This window comes from Calidris pugnax, unplaced genomic scaffold, assembly GCF_001431845.1.
Source record: "Calidris pugnax isolate Ruff unplaced genomic scaffold, ASM143184v1 scaffold231, whole genome shotgun sequence".
NCBI lineage: Eukaryota > Metazoa > Chordata > Aves > Charadriiformes > Scolopacidae > Calidris > Calidris pugnax.
In genome coordinates, this window is record NW_015090996.1 from 904,008 (window position 1) to 925,604 (window position 21,597).

Genomic DNA, 21,597 nt, shown 5'->3' on the forward strand with positions numbered 1-21,597 from the left:
GACAAGAATTTACAACAATAATCTTTATAACACCAAGACAACAGAATGAAAATAATCCAAACAAGCACAAATCACCGTGAACAACCATTAGATGTCTTCAAATCAAAACTAATTCCAGTACTTCTGCTGCTTGGTTTTAACCTAATTTTTCATCTGAGTTTGCTACTTTGACACAGCAACACTTCCCTCTTTTAGAAAGCTTTCCACCCAAACCGGAGTGATGTTCAAAACGTTAACGACTCATCTGCCTTCATCTCAGAAAGCCCAAGCCTTTTCATAACTGGAATAGTGAAGGAGCCAGGGGCTCCACAGACTCCACAAGGGGCCTGATTATTGCCACTCGGTTTTCCATGGAAAGTACTCAGCCACTGCAGTATGTGTCCTAAAGCAGTCAGCCTAGATATTTGGACAAAAATTGTAGAAAAGCTTAACTAGAATAAATACTTGTAAGCTCTAGTGAATTTGCTGTGGTATTCCGGACTTACCACATGGAGCTGTGTACTAAATAAAGTCAATAATTTAGTGGCCGGTCCTAACTTCTGCTGCGTGAAGCTGCCCTTGTTGTTTTGTCACAGCTACGGCCCCGTTTTTCTCCCCTAATTTGTTGTGCTTTCTCAGTGAAATTGAATCCCGCGTCATTTCAGGCAAAGTCTGGGAGAAGTTGTTTTCCTCGGTGCAGATGGGCTCTTTCCTCCAGATGTGTCGGGCGGCTTGGAGCTGCCTCTGTCTTTTCTTAACCCTTCTGCCCATCTCAAAGTCACGGCCTCCGTCGCACCGTGGTTCTTTTCTTAACCCTTCTGCCCGTCCTGAAGTCACGGCCTCCGTCGCACCGTGGTTCTTGCCCCGTTTCCAATTTTCCTGTGACCGCAAGCCGCCGTGCGTGTCAGTCACACCACAGGCCGCACAGGCTCCTCTGACCCACTGGAGGTTTCTTTGGTTTGTTTGGTTTTCTCCTCTTGACTGTTTGTTTTAACAGGGACCAAGTAAAATTCACGTGCGAAGTAAAATTCGCGCGCGTGTAAAATCCATCCCCTGGGACACGTCCTGGCTGGAAGCTCCTGTGATGAACTTGGCTCTGGTGAGGCTGCAGCCCTTCGTCTTGGCGGCTGCAAATGTTCCAGCCTCACATCTCCAGCCCCGAAGCAGCCAAGGGGAACCTGTACCTTTGCCGTTTCCCTTCGCTCTGCTTTGTTTCGTTGTGGGAACACAATGGGCTGTCAAAATTTCCTGCCCTCGTTTCCACAGGAATCCTTCCTTTCGCTCCAAAAAGGATTATTTATCTAAAACTGCTAATTGCATAAATTGTCAGAACAATTGTTTGACTTGATTTTAAGGTGGAGGGCAAAGAGATGTAAAAGTCTGGTGGACTGATGGAAGTCGCCCTCAAAGTCCTCTGTCAAAGTGAAAAAGAGAGTCTGGTCTGTTGCCACGAACAGCCCTTGCCTCAGAAATTAAAAACCATGTAGTGTGGTGTTCATCTGGATCTGCAATCCCCGATTTTAGTATCTCTGGTGAGTGTACTTAGAGGTAATTAAAAGTAATAGGGAAGAATATAAATGTTTTCCAAACAAGTGAGCCAAGAAAAAATGGAGGAAGGCAGGTGTGGTTGATTTAACCCACCACCACTTCCTAACTAATCTTTCTCTAATGATGTAGAAAGAGACTAGGTGGCACCTGGCAAAGTATTTTGAAATAACAGATTCATGAGGTAGAGCTACTTGATAACATCTTTGACTCATCAGAAACTTGCCTTTCCTGAGGGTAAAGTTAATAATCCTTGAATATAAGGATTTTAGTGGCTTTTACTTAAGTCAGAGGGGATGAAGATTTATTCTGCATATAGATTCCTATAGTGATAGAAACAGACCAAACTTTTATTCTCTGTTCCCCTTTTTGTAAAAGGGAGTACCAACAGTTACCTTCCTTTGCAGAGCATTCTGAAATGAAACTGCAGAACGCATTGGATGAAATCACTACTTAGGAGCTCATTGGGACTATTGCCAGAAATAGTAGAACCCTACATCGTGAAAAACCTCATGTTTTGGAATATTTGCATACTTAAAAATTCGGTGCTTACAAATAGATGAAGTGAGGTGGCTGCCCCAGTTTCTCCTACTGGAAAGAGAGCTGTCCTGTCTCTGCTCTCTCTAATATCAGTTGTTGTGTCTGTTAAGACGAAATGTTCTTGTTTACTGAAAATCTTATGCACATGAGGAAATCTGCATTAAATGCTCTCTGCAGACAAGAATTTACAACAATAATCTTTATAACACCAAGACAACAGAATGAAAATAATCCAAACAAGCACAAATCACCGTGAACAACCATTAGATGTCTTCAAATCAAAACTAATTCCAGTACTTCTGCTGCTTGGTTTTAACCTAATTTTTCATCTGAGTTTGCTACTTTGACACAGCAACACTTCCCTCTTTTAGAAAGCTTTCCACCCAAACCGGAGTGATGTTCAAAACGTTAACGACTCATCTGCCTTCATCTCAGAAAGCCCAAGCCTTTTCATAACTGGAATAGTGAAGGAGCCAGGGGCTCCACAGACTCCACAAGGGGCCTGATTATTGCCACTCGGTTTTCCATGGAAAGTACTCAGCCACTGCAGTATGTGTCCTAAAGCAGTCAGCCTAGATATTTGGACAAAAATTGTAGAAAAGCTTAACTAGAATAAATACTTGTAAGCTCTAGTGAATTTGCTGTGGTATTCCGGACTTACCACATGGAGCTGTGTACTAAATAAAGTCAATAATTTAGTGGCCGGTCCTAACTTCTGCTGCGTGAAGCTGCCCTTGTTGTTTTGTCACAGCTACGGCCCCATTTTTCTCCCCTAATTTGTTGTGCTTTCTCAGTGAAATTGAATCCCGCGTCATTTCAGGCAAAGTCTGGGAGAAGTTGTTTTCCTCGGTGCAGATGGGCTCTTTCCTCCAGATGTGTCGGGCGGCTTGGAGCTGCCTCTGTCTTTTCTTAACCCTTCTGCCCATCTCAAAGTCACGGCCTCCGTCGCACCGTGGTTCTTTTCTTAACCCTTCTGCCCGTCCTGAAGTCACGGCCTCCGTCGCACCGTGGTTCTTGCCCCGTTTCCAAATTTCCTGTGACCGCAAGCCGCCGTGCGTGTCAGTCACACCACAGGCCGCACAGGCTCCTCTGACCCACTGGAGGTTTCTTTGGTTTGTTTGGTTTTCTCCTCTTGACTGTTTGTTTTAACAGGGACCAAGTAAAATTCACGTGCGAAGTAAAATTCGCGCGCGTGTAAAATCCATCCCCTGGGACACGTCCTGGCTGGAAGCTCCTGTGATGAACTTGGCTCTGGTGAGGCTGCAGCCCTTCGTCTTGGCGGCTGCAAATGTTCCAGCCTCACATCTCCAGCCCCGAAGCAGCCAAGGGGAACCTGTACCTTTGCCGTTTCCCTTCGCTCTGCTTTGTTTCGTTGTGGGAACACAATGGGCTGTCAAAATTTCCTGCCCTCGTTTCCACAGGAATCCTTCCTTTCGCTCCAAAAAGGATTATTTATCTAAAACTGCTAATTGCATAAATTGTCAGAACAATTGTTTGACTTGATTTTAAGGTGGAGGGCAAAGAGATGTAAAAGTCTGGTGGACTGATGGAAGTCGCCCTCAAAGTCCTCTGTCAAAGTGAAAAAGAGAGTCTGGTCTGTTGCCACGAACAGCCCTTGCCTCAGAAATTAAAAACCATGTAGTGTGGTGTTCATCTGGATCTGCAATCCCCGATTTTAGTATCTCTGGTGAGTGTACTTAGAGGTAATTAAAAGTAATAGGGAAGAATATAAATGTTTTCCAAACAAGTGAGCCAAGAAAAAAATGGAGGAAGGCAGGTGTGGTTGATTTAACCCACCACCACTTCCTAACTAATCTTTCTCTAATGATGTAGAAAGAGACTAGGTGGCACCTGGCAAAGTATTTTGAAATAACAGATTCATGAGGTAGAGCTACTTGATAACATCTTTGACTCATCAGAAACTTGCCTTTCCTGAGGGTAAAGTTAATAATCCTTGAATATAAGGATTTTAGTGGCTTTTACTTAAGTCAGAGGGGATGAAGATTTATTCTGCATATAGATTCCTATAGTGATAGAAACAGACCAAACTTTTATTCTCTGTAAAAAAAAAAAGTAAAATGACACAAATAGCCAATCAGAACCACCAGTGATTTTCCATTACTTCAGGTCATCAGCTTTGCTGGTTAAGTAAAACTCATTCTCATTTCCTTAGTTTGAAGAACGTGGAGCTGGTAGCAAGTTTATCGATCATCATGTATAGTCCTTAACTATTTCAGGTCATCTTTCAGTGTTTATAAAGCCTATGCCATTGGCTGCTTCAACTGTTTTCACCTCCTCCTTTAGAATGATGTTCTAACCACCTAAATGGCTCTTTTCCCACTCTGTTGCTTATCAACGGTGGGCACTCCAGGGTGATTTTATGAAATGGCTCTTTAGTGCCTTGATCATCTTCCCAGAGGTCCTTCTCTCCACTTTTTCCAGGAGGAATTCAGCTTTCTCAGAGGTGGTATTTCAGATGGACTTACCTCAAGTGCTTTGACTGATGGCATCCATACCTCCCTTGCTTTCCCTCTCTTTACTGGAATTACCTTGCGTGAAGAGCGTACATAGGGGTCTGAGTTGGCTGGTCTTTAGTTCTGTAGGGGACATCAACAGCACCATGAGAGGAAGCTGGACTACCAGTAAAATGGAAATGGAAACTGCAGGTAGCTGGGCCATAGAGCAGTTGGGGCAGATAAAGTGACAGCAACGGTGAACTTTATTTAAAATATCCATAGCTGTATATACCTGCTATCTCCCAGCTGTGAGTCTCAGCAGTGTTCTCCTAATTCTGTGTCAAAATTAGCAATAAAAAATGTTAAGACCATTCCCAATACGAGGGGTCTTCTGCAGATTGTGCAGTAATTGTTCCCAAGCAAAAGTTTCCTTTCAGTGCACCCTGTTATCTTCTTTTAATCTTTTCCAATTTCAATTTTTGTACTGATCTCTTGCCTTCTCTTATATGTTTAACAAAGTCCATATGGTTGAAATGCACTTACAGTATTGATTTTTTTCCTCTTGTCTTTCCTCCTCAGCTATTTCATTTGAGGTAATTAAATGTCAAGTTTTATCTTGTATGGTCTACTTCTGGCAAGCCCGCATTGTGTTTTCTTCAGTGTTCCTGTTGTCTGCCTACCTTTAGTGTTCTCTTCATCAAAATTTGGGGTCGTGCTATCAAGATCAGAGTTAGGCAATTTTTTCGATGATGTATGATTTTGTTATTCTGTAGTACTACGGTACCTCTCTCGATCGGAGAGTTATTTTATGTCTGGAAAAAAAATCAGTCTTTCTGGGTTTAAAGTATCGTATGTCTTGGGTTTTTCTCAGATTTTTTGGAGTTTGAATTTCTCTCTTTTTTTTTTTCCCCAAAGCATCTGTTGGTTTAGTCACGTGTCTCTCAGTACGTGAACGCGGAGGATTATTTTGCATTTTCCTGCTAATTCGTTGATGCGCCCGGAAAAAAACAAAAGCCTCAATCGGGGCACGCGCCGAATTTACACCCGTTCTTAATTTGCCGATGCTTGCGTTAACGACAGGCTGAAGCCTGTCTGAGGTTTTTTTTTTTTGGGGGGGGGGGTTATATAATGTATACCATACGCCTGCCATTCTGACTTTTTCCTGCACGAGTCAGCCAATCTGATGGGGCTACCTGTGGCGAAGAGCAGCGCTCGTAGAGCCCGGGTGCTGCCTTGCGAGCTCTGACTCACGGCCGCTGATGAATCTTGCTTCTCCAGCTCTTTGCTCCACCCTTCTGCCCTCGGACAGAAGGATCCCAGAAGGGGAAGAGAGAGGTTTATATACCTCCCTTGCCACCGAGTTGTTTTGAAGCGTGGTTTTAAGCCGCCGATGAAGGTAGAGCCACGGTGTTATGGGAGCTGGGAAGCGCAGCAGCTGAAGAGCAGGCAGAGGTTTGCAGCCCCTGCCCCGGCTACCAGGAGGGGTAAGTGGGGTCAACAGCAGCTCCCATAGTTTTGGGCTGCTTCCAGCAGGGTCTGTGTTCAGGGAACACGTGTTCTGTCGCTGGGAATGGGGAAGAAAAAAAAAAAAAAAAAAAAAAAGGGAAGCGAAAGTCAGGGCGAGAGAAAACAGATTTATGTTTGTAATCAAAAAGTGACTTGTTTGAAATATTCTTAATTTGAGTGCACGCTCCTATGTCTTTCGTACCTCTAAGGACCCCTAGAGGGCACGGAAGTTTTTCTCCATCTCGAATATTTAATTTAATAGTTCTACTTGGCTTTCTTCCCTGAAACGTAATTATAAGCACATTTTAAGTGAACGTTAGATAGAAAAAAAATAACAGCATCTAACCAGGTCCTTCTTTTATGCTGCAAGATGTATTCTTGTTTTTAAACACAAGCAGTAGAAGCTAGCACTGGCAGCCAAATTCTTAAATTATTTTTGTTTCGATTAGTCAGATGCTATATTCGTATCCCAGAGGAAGCACAATTCAAACTAACTAATAATTCATAATTTTATTGCAAACTTTGGGAGGCCGACAGCGTGAGCTGGCTGAGGAAGCGCGGTGGGTTATGCTTTCAGCACTACAGCCTGTGTGTCTGCAGAGGAGGAAGCACTAGCTGAACCTCCAAAATCTCCATACTTCATCATATTTAAGATTTCTTAATATTTTGGTCTTGTTATTTGCCTATAAAAAAATGATTACATTACAGTAGAAGACATTTAAGGTTACAGAAATGTGAAAATGACATTTGCTTCCCACTACTTCCCATCTAAGTAAGAGATTTTGTAGCTCTTACTCATCCTGAGTAGCATTTTTCTCCTTCAATCAGTTTTGCCTGTTTCATCAATATTACGTGGTGAGTCAGGTACCAATCAGTGTCAATTACGCAGCGATACTAATTCGTAGTATTGAGTTGTCACTTTCTGATATTTAAATATACAACCTAGAGCTCTGGTGTAATGCTTATCTGAGAACATCAGGTTTCTCTTACATAAAGCAGCTTCGGCGTTTGAGGAGAAGGCTGACGTTTTCCAGAGTGCTCAAAGAGCAGAAGGTAAAACAAAAACAAATGATCAAACAAACAAAAAAACACCTAAAAAAATCTTACTATTTTGTTTGGAGATTTTTTCATCAAGTCATGGTTTTGAGACCGGTTGCAAGAGCTTTGGAGGACAGTCAGACTGTGACCCTAGTCCAAGGTTGAGACCTTTGTGTGCGTGGTGCTGTGGCAGCCAGAATACAACTGGTCTTGTCTGGGCAAAAAACTGGACCTCTACACTGTTCCTGAAGCAGCAAGAGTCTACTTACTGGGCAAGGAGCTCTTCAAACCATGAACACGAGGGGGTTTTTGTGCCTGTGCTCTGAAAAGAGGATCAGCTGTACTGCTTTACCCAATTACCCAGGGATGTCATGGGAGATGATTTTTTTGGACCTTGGTTTTCCCACTGGAGGAGCGTAACGTCATCGCTTTTGAATAGAAAATAGCTCTAGATCTAAACAGCAGAGAAGAGGCAGCTGCCCCTTGTAACGTCTCCGGGGATTTTGTGTTTTGCAGGAGATGCACGGGTGAGAGGTCAGACAGGGGTTCTCTCCGAGCGCCGCGGCTCCTACCCGTTTATCGACTTCCGTCTTCTTAACAGTAAGTGCAACCTTTCCTCCAGGTCCCTACTTAAAAATATAAAAAACAAAAACCTGTATTGAAAGTACGCAAACCAAAATATCTGATTTCATACATTTCTGTAGTTCAGCAGGCTTCCTACAGTCAGCATTAATAATTCTGTTATTTCCACCCAGTGTTTGGCTGTGAAATGTTTTGATTTTACGAACACTCTCCGTAATGCTGAGTCTGTCAAGTGAATACAGCGGTGCCATGGGGTGTGCTGGGGGGAGCACGGGGTGCTTCAGAATTAAAAAGATAAACCTCTGTGTCCTTTAGCCTCTTAGCCAACAGTTGGAACAGATTTATGTGAGTCTGTTATCCGGTCATATAGAATTGGCACAGAAGGGGAGCATGTGACAGCACTGACCAGTGGTTTACAATAACATTAATTTTTCCAACAATTAGAACCCAATCCAAAGCCCCATGGAGTCTTCTCATTGACGTCAATGGATTTTGGGTCAGGCCAGCAGTGAACATCTGTTAAAAATAATCTTAACCTCATTTTGATTGAAGTTATTTTGCCACTGTTGTAAATAAAGGAGGGCAGTTCTAAAAGGAAAAAAAAAATATATCCAGATCCTGTTGTTTTTTTCACCTTGCATTCATTCTCTGTGTTGATGCAAGCCATCAATGTAGAGAATATTTTAGCTGGTCTATAAAACAAAATAAAATAAAATAGCAAGTCTTAGTGTTAGGCCCTGTAGCATTCAGCCTGGATGCTGTGTTAACTCCAGTGTTCAGGCACAGGCAGATCTCAATGAGTCCTTGTCTTCTGCCCAGACCACTCCATGTAACCTTTGAAACATAAGTTATTCACTGTCTTCATCAAAACGGACTGAAACTCCAACAGTTCATTTAGTGATGACACTTCTAAGCTTCTAGTGATGATGCTTCTCATTAAAAAGCAATCATCAAACTAAAGTTTTACATCTCCTTACGCACTGCTTTCCCAAGTGCCTGGGGAAGGGGAGGGAAGGAAGGTGGCAAAGAAGGGGGGGGGAAGAATCCCAGCCCCAAAGGGTGAGCTCTGGCTGGGAGTTGGGAGAAAAGAGGGGCAAAGAGGAAGGGGAGGACTTATTTCTATGACTTAGTCTCTAATGGGCCCAGCTGGCAAAGCTACTGCTCCCTGGCAAGCTGCTTGCTTTCAGTCTTGCTGATAAACGGTATTTTTATGGTCATAAATCCATCAGAGTGCTTGCTATGGCTGAGGTAGAAAGATATAAGGGGTAAGACGAGTCCAGCAGTTTTGCCTGGACAAAGGGAATAATACTGGTGGAGCAGAGCTCTCAGGATAATTTAGTCCCGGCTTGCCATTGGAAAAGGTGAAGAAAAACCTGTTCTAGGCTTGCTGGAAACATTGCTGTTGATGCCCTTAGAAAGACTGAGAGAAAATAAAACACTTATTTTAATTCCTTTGCCAGGAAGTAGAGAGACTTTTATATTATTTGCTCATGGACCTGTCAAGTCCATTTCTGCTGTGCATACCATGTAAGTAGCAAAAACCACGGTGCTGCACATGCTATAAAAAAAAAACCTATGTAAATGTCAGTACTGCAAACTTTTTGGAAAAATGCCCAACTAATGCTTAGAGTAAAATTTTGGCACATTTGTTTTTGAGGCAATAACAGACAGGCAGCAACCGTATAGCGAAAGTAAGGGAGGGATGAGGCAGAGAAGATTTTATGGTAAATAAAATACCATAACCAGAAGTTACAAAGAAATGCAGCATAAGCATTGCTCCAGCTTCTCACTGATTTGGGCAAATTGAGCTTAAATGGTGATTGTTCCCTCTACCATCTAAATTATTATTCTGAATAACAGTACCACCCTTGTTTTAAAATAAGGGAAAGCACTGAAGCTCATTCTTGAACAGGGTTGACATTCATTTTGAAAATTGACATTTAAAAAAAAAAAGACTCGGGGCATTGCTTTTTAATGTCAGACTAAAGGTTACTTAAACGTAACTTTTTTAACATACTTACAGATTCAGTTAAACTAGTGGATTTTTCCCTACTGTGGCTATTAAGGGTTAACACCCAGTAGACCCTCTCTTTTGTTTTTATTCTGGAGTCCCGCAGTAAAGTCTCTGTGTAACTTAAGACACCGTTAAGTCTTTTTGGATGGGAAAACTTCCTGTGCTCTGAAAATGGGATCTTCTGTAGCCCTAATCAAAGCCAACTGGATTAATGTTGCCTTCGTGCTGTTTGAGCTAATGCCTGGGATGCCCTCTACGTGTTCCTCCGGTGCCTATATAGAATATATAGAGAATATATAGAAATTTAGGGAGTGTTATTTCACCTTGTCTGTGCCAGGCTGCCAGGACCATGAGGATTTTGCAGGATCCTTCCTAGGCTTTAGCATCCTCCTGTCTTTCTTCTGCCTGGTTCCTGGCTTTCCCGGAGGCTTAGTTGAGCTGGTGGGTTTGGGGACTCTTCAGGCGATTCTGAAATACAAAATTGAACGTGAAATATCCTCATGTCACAAATAAGGTGTTCCTTAAAATGGGAACAGCAGAATTAGAAAAGACTTAGCGTTAGAAACTTATTTTTCAGGAGAGATGTGAGGGAATAGGGAAGTGTTAGGTGCCATCAAGTGGGTGAATACAGTGTATAAATGGTGTAAGACTGGTTCCAAATCCAACCTCACAAATTTTAGTGAAGGTTGACTCAGTAGCTCTACCTTGTAACTGAACCTAACATGGGTTGAAATTAATGATGGTAGTTTATTGGCACTTTTACATTCCTGTGAATTAAATGAGCCTTCTTGCGTTCACGGGACAGAAAAGGAGTTAAACTGAATGTGTGCAGTGTGATAATTCAGAATTCGGAACAATTCTGCAGTGAAAATTAACTTGATCCCATTTTCCTCTTAGCAAAGCATAGTTCAGATTTGAGAAATAAAGGACCGTAGGGTAAGGCAGCAATAATTTATTTTTCTGATTGACAAAGTTGCTCAGTGAGTCATTAAACCAGATCCCTGCACTGACTAATGTGTGTTGATTAAAATAGATTTCGTTATCCCATGGTGAGTCTTGCTGGTGACTGTGATGGTGCTTTTCTTCGCTGCATTAACCAAGGGTTTGAGGGAATTCCTTGTGATAAATCTTGAATTGTGGGTGAGTTTGCCACAATAACCAAGCAGACCGCACCCTGCTCCAGTTATATTAGATGCTTTGTTTAATTGCCAGACAAAATTAAGTGGAGTAACAAAATAACATAGTTTACATCTGAGATGAGTACCTTCTTATTTAAAAATTTGCTTGACAAGCTTAAAGTCAGAAGATAAGGAGATTCTTCAGATTTAAACAGTGATTCTCCAGTTCTCATCTTGTTTATGCTAAGCTTTTCTCTGGATTTAATTTTTGCTTGCAAATGACAGACTTATGAGCCTCTAATTTACATATGTCTGTCGTGGAATAATGCAATTAAAATTGTTTCTGTTTGCATTTTTAACGACTATATTTACATATGTCTGTCGTGGAATAATGTAATTAAAATTGTTTCTGTTTGCATTTTTAACTTTTCCTAAAAGTTCTTCATTAGGGGCACTTTGGTTTTGTCACAGGATCAGTCATGCTGTAGCTTTCCTTATCTTGCACCCACTTGAATTTTCTTCTCTATATATTGATTATATTGATCTAGGAGGGGTGACGAGGGAAGGGAAAGGAAGTTGTATGTGACCTGTGAAGTGGAGTCTCTGTACCAAAATGGTGTTACCCAGAGAGATTTATCTTTTCTCACGCCTTACACAACAGAAACATAGAGTGGGATCTGAGAATACTGAGTCACCATCCCTGGATGTGTTTAAGGGACGTTTAGATGGGGTACTGAGGGATATGGTGTAGGGGAGGACTTTGTAGAGTAGGGTAGATGGTTGGACTCCATGATCCCAAGGGTCTTTTCCAACCTGAATGATTCTGTGATTCTATGAATATCTAAAAGGTCAGAACATGTTCGTAGACACTCCAAAAGTTAAACTGCCTGTTACCTAGGATCTGGCCATTAGCATGCAAGCAGAAGATGAGTCCAAAAAAAAAACCCACCACCTGCTTTAAGCTTAGCTTAGCAAATTAAGTAAGTATAGATGATACACTTTTAGTACCAGATGGTGTTAAACAGTGACATTAGGTGATAATCACTGATACTAATGATATTCAGTCTCTGTCCTTTATGTCTGATTTGAGTTAAGCAAAATCCTCTGGTTTTCAGTCTGTTTGCAAATAAAATGATGCTTTGCAGGCATGCGACGAATTAGGTACCGCAGAAATGAGAACTGTTGTCAGGGTTAGTAAGGGAAGATATGAACTCATGAAAAAGTCTTCCATCTCAAAGAACCAAATTCTGTGGACATTTGGATCTGTGGTTTCTGCCTGTCTACAGACAGGTCCATTTGCAAAATTTACATTCACTTTTGGGTTTGGGTTTTGAACAACTCCAGAGCTTTCAGGTAGGGCCCATCTCCAGGGAAAATAAAACTTAACCACAGCCACCAACCCAAAACTGAACCATCAAGTAATCTGAACCCAAATGAGTGAGGTTAAAAAGAGTTTGGTTAACTGTCTTGTTTTGTTGCCCTTGGCTAGAAAAAGAAGTGGGAGTGAGAGATGCCTTTTTAGATATTTCTGACCCAGGTTAAATTAGGACACTTAAAGTCTTGGGAGGAAGTTTCAAGGGCTGATTGGATTACTCGGATCCCAACCCAGCCCGTGGAGATGAGTCCAAAGTTCCAGATGGTTATTAAATTAGAAAGGGAGAGATCTCATGAGGTCTGCATTATTTCTACATAATACCTCCCTTGGTTCCTCATGGATAAGCACATCCAAAGATACTCATTAACATCCTGAAGGCACGCAGGCTTCTTAATCTGGTTAGCTTATGTCTGGTTTGAATGGGAGGAACGTTTCCAGAACTGAAGTTCAGGCCTTGCTTTCTGTTTCCTATTCAAGGAAGAGGAATTGGGATTCTCTTAAGAATGTTTCAGCTTGAAGATTTGTTTCTAGTAACACTTCACTATATTCAAAAATGTTTCATGTCACGGGAAGAGAAGAGCAATTGGGATTCTCTTAAGAACGTTTCAGCTTGAAGATTGTTCAGTTTTCTAGTAACACTGCATTATATTCAAAAATGTTTCATGTCACGGGAAGTCAGTCTGATTCCCCCCTTTCATCAAATAGCAGCAAGATTTCCTTTGGTTCGAGGTGTTGTCTGCTTTGGTGTTGTTTTGCTGGGGTGTTTTGTTGGTGGTGGGTTTTTTTGGGGGAGGGCAGTGTTATTAAGAGTTGTTATCTGCAAAATTTAATAACAAGGTAGATAATTGAAAAGTGTATTCTACTTTCTGCCGTTCCTGCTCCTTGTGCAGCTTTTATGCTACATTTGTAGAAAATGAAAGCTTCACACACAAAGCCTTAATGAATCTGACATGATTATATAGGTTTGTAACTTATTTTTTCAATGCAGATTTGGGATTCAGTTCAGCTGAGAATGTCCCTTTAAAAGTTTCCGAATGATGCGTGACCCATTCTGCCACCCCACCTTCTTTCCCTGATTAGAAAAGGGAAAGGGTGTTCTGAAGATAACACTGAGGATACTTTCCAAATGACCAGAGGAAAAGAAAGAACAAGGAGAAGGGATCATTAAGATGATAAATGAAAGTTGGGTTTGCTGTTATTACAGGTTATGTTGCTTTTTCTCAAGGGGAGTGTAGGGGGAGGGGATGTACCATTTCCTGTTGGAGAAACTATAATCAACTATAGAACATTCCCAGTTTTAGGAAAAAAAGGTCCTGACTGTGCTACTGTATGAAGATTGAAGTGGCAAAGTGAAGGTTCATGTTGAAATGATAATGACTTTGTGGCGACACAGAACACAACATGCTTTCCTAAGAGCTTGTAGGCTTAATATAAGATGCCAAGATGTTTGTTTGCATAAAGATGATTGATGACCCGAATAAAGGCTGAAAATTGTGAAGAGAAACATTTAAATTAATCTTAAATTTGTATATAATCTATTCCTTTTCCTGATATTAAGGCTAGTATTCTGTTAACCTAGCTGGACTTTGAAACCCTTCCTTCTCCAGAACTTGATGCAATGGGGTAATTCAATATAGAAGTGGGATACTCTGCATAGTTCTTAAGTTCTGTGGTCTTTCAGACGGTATCAAGAGGAATATAATTTGGGTTAAAGGGGAAACTCCATGGCTAGTGTTCTTCAAGATGCAAACAACTGAGAGGAATTTTATGATTTGGAAACTGAGCTGTTACAAGCCACCATCACCTGAAGTGTGCTGTTCAAAGAGGAGGAAACCCCACAGCAAAGTGACCTGGAACGTTGGTGTCCCAGAACCTCTCACATTTCATTTACTACAACAGCCAAAGAATCATACAAGAACCTCTGCACTGATTTTGTGCAGGTGGTAGAAGAAAGGAATCTTGATTCTAAGTGGAAAATTTTAAAGATCTTGCGTTTTACTACTTGTAATTTTCTGCTTTTCTCTGAACTCTCTGTTCAGAGTCTCCTTCTCTTTCTCACAGCCACTTCCTAATTGAAAAGATATGTTTACCCACTCAAAGAGAAATAATAGTTGTAAACCATATGAACAATGGCAGCTAACAAAAAGCACTTGACCTCTACAACTTAATTTCATCAAAAGTCAGGGAACAAATATTTTTTTAAGACATTAGAGAAGCAAGTGAAAACAAAACGTTTATAACAACCTTTTTGGATTCTCAGTTTGAGGAATTCTCACGAGGATTTCTGCATTTACAAGGTTTCAGTACAACACTTGTTGAGCTGTAGATATTATATAGTGCAAGGTGTTCATCTCTGTTGTTTTAGTTACGGTGACCAATGTATCTTGAGGCAGTAAGATTGGTATTGGCACAGTCTCACTATATTTGAATCAGTTTCTCACGCCAGCTGCAGATGATTGAGAAATAAAGCTGGGATATTAATCTGAGCTTCTTGGTCCCTCTACACTAGACTTAAAGCATTCAGGCAACAGTTCTTTTATGTAGGTTTGCGGTGCTTTGTGCATATTCTCAGGCCTTTCTTTAAAATTGCAGTGTTTCTTTTCTGAAGGTACAGGGCAATGGAAAGCCTAGACAGTGTAGAGAGAAGAGGTTGTCTGGTCTTCTTCTAGTTTACCGGTGCCTTCTCCAAAATTCAAATTTGAAACGTTAAGTTTGGAATTAATTTTTAGATTACCTGTGCCAGTTCAGCTGTCCCTTCCCATGCTGCTGTTCAATAATATGATAAATTAATAATGTAAGAAGATATTAAGAAGACACAGCACTTTTTTTCCTATAGTCAGTGCTATGTCCTCTTCCTTGTATGAAAAATAAGTCTTATGAGGAGAGGCTGAGGGAGCTGGGGGTGTTCAGTCTGGAGAAAAGGAGGCTGAGGGGAGACCTTCTGGCTCACTCCAACTCCCTGAAAGGAGGGTGTAGCCAGGGGGGGTCGGTCTCTTCTCCCAAGGAACAGGTGATGGGACAAGAGGAAACGGCCTCAAGTTGCGCCAGGGGTGGTTCAGATTGGATATTAGGAGAAATTTTGACATGGAAAGTGTTATTAAGCCTTGGAATGGGCTGCCCAGGGAAATGGTTGAGGCACCATTCCTGGAGGTGTTTGAAAGACAGGTTGACATAGTGCTTAGTGACATGGTTTAGTGATGGTTTTTATCAGAGTTAGGTTGATGGTTGGACTAGATGATCTTCCAACCTAGACAGTTGTATGACTCTATGATTCTATGAAATTTAGCAACCAAGTCATGCATTGAATATGCCCAACAAGACTTCAGTAAAGGCAATCTAAACGCCTGGCATGATTTGACAGACAAAAAAAAATGGACAAGTGATTATTCCTCATGAGTCAATTACATATCTCTTGGGCTCTCACATAAAAGCATTCTAATCAGCTGTCAAACCAGGAACCAGTTCAGGAAATTGCCTTTGTAACTTCTAGGACCTGAGACAAATTGTTTCCCAGACTCCTTGCTGTTTACAGTCTGCACTGTAAATTGCTGGTCTGATCCTCTCACCTTATCTTCCAGATATTCTAGCTCTTTCCTACTAGTCCTGCCTGACTCTGGACACACAGTCGCAGAGCAGCAGCTGAGTACAGCAGAATGCTTTTGCATCTTCGGAAGAGGGGAAAGGATATTATAAACCATTTGAGTCAAAGGCAGGTGCTTGAGGACCCGATGTCACAGAATCACAGAAAGATGTGGGGTTGGAAGGGACCTCTGGAGATCATCTAGTCCAGTCCTGTGCCACAGCAGGGTCACCCAGAGCAGGTTGCACAGGAATGTGTCCAGGGGGGTTTGAATGTCTCCAGAGATGGAAATTCCACCACCTCTTTGGGCAGCCTGTTCCAGGGCTCTGCCACCCTCACAGGAAAGAAGTTCCTCCCCATGTTGAGATGGAACTTCCAATGTTCAAGTTTGTGCCCGTTTCCTCTTGTCCTATCCCTGGGCACTACTGAAAAAAGACTGGCCCCATCCTCCTGACACCCACCCTTTCAGTATTTATAGGTGTTGATCAGATCCCCCCTCAGCCTTCTCTTCTCCAGACTAAAAAGACCCAGGTCCCCCTAATTTATATATGTTTGGTTTATTCTGCATCCTTATGGAAAGGAGAGGAAAAGCATTTTCTGCTTCTGAATCAGTTGGCTTTTGAAAATTAATAAACCTGTTGTTATCCCCTCCTGCTGCTGGGTGACCTGTTTTTATTGTCCGCTGAGCTGCAATAAAATAAGAAGAGGCGATCCTGCGAAGGAAAGCTCAACAAGCCTTATTTGAATGCAGAACCAAGTTTGTTTACTTTGAAAGAACAATAACAATGTAATGAATGTCTGGTGCGGAGTTAAGTACATCCTTGTCCAAATTTGATTTATGTGATCGTTTCTGGATGTTAACTCGGCCATTGTTAGCATAACCTCCCTCGTTTTTGGATTTGTGCTGCCTGTGGGCACACGCATGTGAAAGAAATCCCAAGGAAAACTGGTAGCAGTTCCCAAGGCAGGAAACCTCTTTCCCAGCAATAACAGAGGTGGTGAGCCGTAGATGACGTTAAGGAGAGCAGATCTGTGTAACTGGAGGAGCTTTGTTAGGAGAGAGAAGGCAACCATTGATTCCTGCAGCTTATTAACCTCTTGAGGGCCATGTGCCATCACCCGTGGGCTGATATAGGGGGTGTATGTGATGGGGGTGTCAAATGGCCCAAGGAAAAAAGCAACCACTTTTGCTGCCGGCTGGAACACGTCAGGAGATAATGCTGTGAGCTCTGGGTGCCTGTGACTTTGAAAGGCAGAAGTTAAGCTTTGTGAGGAATGCTTATGTGGAGGCTTCTGTAAATGTGTAGGTAATTCATACAATAACTTTGTCCAATATACAAAGAAGGAATTCTCCAACCACTCCACCAGAACGGCAGTAACTCCACAGGGTAGAAGAAAGAGCATCCCTCTTGGGGAGGGACTCTTGATCAGGGAGTGGAGTAATAGGACGAGGGGTAACGGTTTTAAACTGAAAAAGAGAAGCTTTTGATTAGATACTAGAAAGAAATTCTTTCCTGTGAGGGGGGTGAGACACTGGAAGAGGTTGCCCAGAGAAGCTGTGGCTGCCCCATCCCTGGAGGGGTTCAAGGCCAGGCTGGATGGGGCTTGGAGCAACCTGGTCTGGTGGGAGGTGTCCCTGCCCAGGGCAGGGGGTTGGAACTGGATGGTCTTTAAGGTCTCTTCCAACCCAAACTGTTCTATGATTTTATGATCTTTTAAGACATACAGATGATGCCTTTTTTAGGTAAACAAAACATTCAGAAGTTGCCACAATGATGAAAGATAAACACAGTTCTCAAGGGAAGTTTTATGTGTATAAACAAAAGACATTCTTGTTTGTCTTTCACATTCATTTCAAAATGGCATGTAATTACTAAAGCCTTCCCATGTGAGCCTTGCAGCTTGTGTTCTTTAACTAAATAATATAGCATATGTTTTAGCACCCGTAGTTCCAGGATTGAAGTTCAGTGATGTCTGCAATGAGATTTTTGATTCATTTACTTGTAATTCAATTTAAATTAATCAGAAATAGCTGTCAATAACTGTTCATGCTTCAAAGTCATTCTATGACTTACATCAGGTGTCATCATCAAAATTTTATATTTACAATTTAAATTCAAAGTTGCAGTTGCCAATAAGGAAGTTCAGTGTATTATTGTAAGTCATTCATGTAAACCTTTAATTTAATCTTTGCTGCTGGGAGATTCAGGTGCAATTGGTGAAGCTGGGGACAGGATTTGAGCATTCCCTCACAGCTGCTTCGCCTTTTGCTCTTCTTTTTCAACCATCCTTTTTCTCTCAACTTCATATGGCTGTGCTTTTCTATTTTGTTTGACACTGATCGTGGGAGGGGAAAGATAAAATGTTGATGAGATTATAATATTTTTGGAGCATTGTGCTCGGAGAGAGGCAGAGTCAGTCCAATTTTATGCAAGACACCATCATAATAAGGTACGTTATTGTGAGTTATTGTGACCCTGTTATGGGGCATAGCAATCATCTGGCAAGTCCTGTGATTCAGAGATAGATCAATTATTACTGAAAGAACCCAAAGGATGGGATTTTAACATGATATCTTTTAAATTAGCATCCAGAATTTACCTGTGGATAGGCTGCAGTGTGGGATTTGGGCTGTTCCATCAAGAGCCTGATTTTGAAAATACATTTCCTACCGTTTTACATCAGTATAATGAACTCCTTGCCTTATGGATGAAAATACAAGGCGGCAGATTATTGTGGGTAGTCTTTTTTTAGCATAAAATGTTGTTATACGGTGCTCATCTGAAACAGCAAGTCATGTTTCAGGCGCACTGTCTGACGATGCTTAAATCTCAGTTGAGACCTGTGCCAACCCTATGGAGCAACGTGACAAAGCAGTGGCAGTAAGTTGAATGATTCAAGTCAGAAAGTACGTTTCACAGTAAGAAATTGTTTATTTCAACCTGGTGTTTGGGGGCGGGGGGGGGCTTGTCAAGTATTATTTGTGCTACTAATATAATCTGGTAATCCAATGGATAAAATAACCACTTCTTCGTAGTCCAACGTAGGGCTGCTTGTTGGGACACAGGTCAAATCTTCAGATTGTCCACAGCAATTCTATGTGTGAGTTTTAAAGACAGTTTAGGGGAACATTGGTAGTAATTGTAGTCATCTGTCTTTAGAATCATAGAATTGTCTAGGTTGGAAGGGACCTTTAAAATCATCTAGTCCAACCACCAAAGGACCAGGTGATAACTTAGATAAAAATTAGTTGGAGCAACTACTCATTTGTAATGTACCAAAGGGAAGTTTTCCATGCTTTAAACTTGTTACCCCAAGGCGGTGACAGTTTGGGGGCAAAGATGGAATTAAGAAAGTTGGGAAGTCGCGGAACAGCTGACAATAGTTTAAAGATGGAATTAATTTCAAGAGCGTTTTGTTATCCAGGAATTAAGCTGAAGGCCAGCCCCTTCTTAGCAGCACTATATAAATCAAAAGAAAGGTGGAAACAACTCTACCAGTTCCTCCACATGTCGCTGTCACTGGGTGACTGTTAGCACCTACATTAGTCACTCCTTCAGCGGGCCCTGAAGTTATTCCAGCTTTTAAAGCTTGTGAGTGAATTAAGGCAGGTGCTGGCACATCGTAAATGAAAATCTAACCTTTGGGCTGAGTGACATTGTTACTGTTTGCATTCTTGAAAACACATGGCTTGTCACCTTGCAATAAAATTATTTTGTGCTTTTATATTATTAAAACTTGGTGGGCTCTTCGGGCTGCCCACGAGAAGTGTGGGACTTACAGGTGTAAGAAAATATATTGATACTGAGTGTGTAAGTATGTATTATTTTGTTGATACAAGTATTGATACTCAGTGTGTAAGTATGTATTATTTTGTTGATACTGACTTTTGTGATGCCCAATAGCTGTTGGATTACTTAAGGAACTTGCTAAAGAAGGTGCTCGCACATCTGCTGTTGGAGAAATCAAATGCCTAAACCATCTATGACCCAAAAAAACCTTAATGACTTCTCTGAAAAACCTCTCAGAATAATAATACGCAACAACTCACACACAAAAATCAAACCTGAATAGAAAGTTGTATTTTAATGTCACAGCAGAACAAACACTTACCATTTTTGCATAGAAAGAAGCAGCAGAATAGAGTCACCTTCAGTCCATGGGTGTTTTTCCTGAGCCCTCATTTAAACCTGAAATCCAGTGAATCACTATGCAGCTTCTTGTCTCCGGCAATCATGACTCTTCTCTGAAAGGAGTGCTTGATCTTCAGTTCCTGATGAGGTTCCTCTTACCAATAAAACTGTCTTGAATCTTGTTACTGTCAAACAACTATCCAGTTTCTGTCCTCCCTTTTCCCAAGACTCACACCAGGCTGCAAAATTAAAACATCACAACTGCACGTGAGGTTCTGTGAAAAGTTGAGATGAAATTCCCTAAGTCATTATCAGTTTTAGGAAGCCTGCATATCATTCTTACTATTAATAAGGTAATTTAATTACTCTAATTACTGATTTTAATCACTGTCTAGAAACTGCCTTGGTTTTTGTGTCACATTTAGCCCTATATGAAAATCTCCTAATACAGCATTAGGGAATTAGAATTATCCTGGCTCTGAGTGAAAAGAACATATTCTGTTGTATAATCAGAAATGCATGTATTGCCTGATTATACTTCTTTTCCTAATTGTAGAACTAAAATATTTTCTTCATTTGTAACTTGCCTTACCATGTAGGAAGGACATCAGACAATGCGATAGGATTATTAACCTGTTCTTACTACTTTCTCTCTTTTCTCTCGTTTTCCAAAAGCGAGTGATACATTTGTGCTTTCAAGAGTGTATTTTGAGGTCTCTTTTGCTGTCAGTCTTTTGGTTTTCTATCCAAGTTCACCTTGTATGTGAGTGCTGTGGAGTTGGAATATATTCCAGTGACACTCCTGTGAGGTAGCAAGGTAATGCTATTGTCCATTCTAGGCTGCAAAATTAAAACATCACAACTGCACGTGAGGTTCTGTGAAAAGTTGAGATGAAATTCCCTAAGTCATTATCAGTTTTAGGAAGCCTGCATATCATTCTTACTATTAATAAGGTAATTTAATTACTCTAATTACTGATTTTAATCACTGTCTAGAAACTGCCTTGGTTTTTGTGTCACATTTAGCCCTATATGAAAATCTCCTAATACAGCATTAGGGAATTAGAATGGTTCTGAGTGAAAAGAACATATTCTGTTGTATAATCAGAAATGCATGTATTGCCTGATTATACTTCTTTTCCTAATTGTAGAACTAAAATATTTTCTTCATTTGTAACTTGCCTTACCATGTAGGAAGGACATCAGACAATGCGATAGGATTATTAACCTGTTCTTACTTCTTTCTCTCTTTTCTCTCGTTTTCCAAAAGCGAGTGATACATTTGTGCTTTCAAGAGTGTATTTTGAGGTCTCTTTTGCTGTCAGTCTTTTGGTTTTCTATCCAAGTTCACCTTGTATGTGAGTGCTGTGGAGTTGGAATATATTCCAGTGACACTCCTGTGAGGTAGCAAGGTAATGCTATTGTCCATTCTATAGCGAGGGGATAGAGGTTGATGGTTGGACTAGATGGTCTGAAAGGTCCCTTCCAACATAGGCAATTCTATGAGTCTGTGATAAGAGTAAGAGCAGCTTTTCTGTACCCAACTCTGCCTGGTCATTTGGGCTCCCTCTAGACATCTACAGGTAGGTGACATGTCAACCCCTACAGTGACTTTGCCTGGATCACATTGAAGTCTGCAGCAAGCAGTGCACTGAGCTCTGGTCTTCTAAGTCCTACATTAGTACTCTTTTTACTGGGACATATTTCCTTTCTGAAGTCAACAAATACATT

At 41.2% G+C, this 21,597-nt stretch overlaps 1 protein-coding gene across 1 annotated transcript in view; it reads left to right on the plus strand.

Annotated features, from left to right (window-relative positions):
• The window catches only part of PDE7B (phosphodiesterase 7B), a 229,838-nt gene that overhangs the window by 166,958 nt on the left and 41,283 nt on the right, over positions 1 to 21,597 (plus strand). The window contains exon 4 of the mRNA XM_014955390.1: positions 7,581 to 7,664. Coding sequence (XP_014810876.1) covers positions 7,581 to 7,664 — 84 coding nt within the window. The remainder of the gene's footprint in view (positions 1 to 7,580; positions 7,665 to 21,597) is intronic.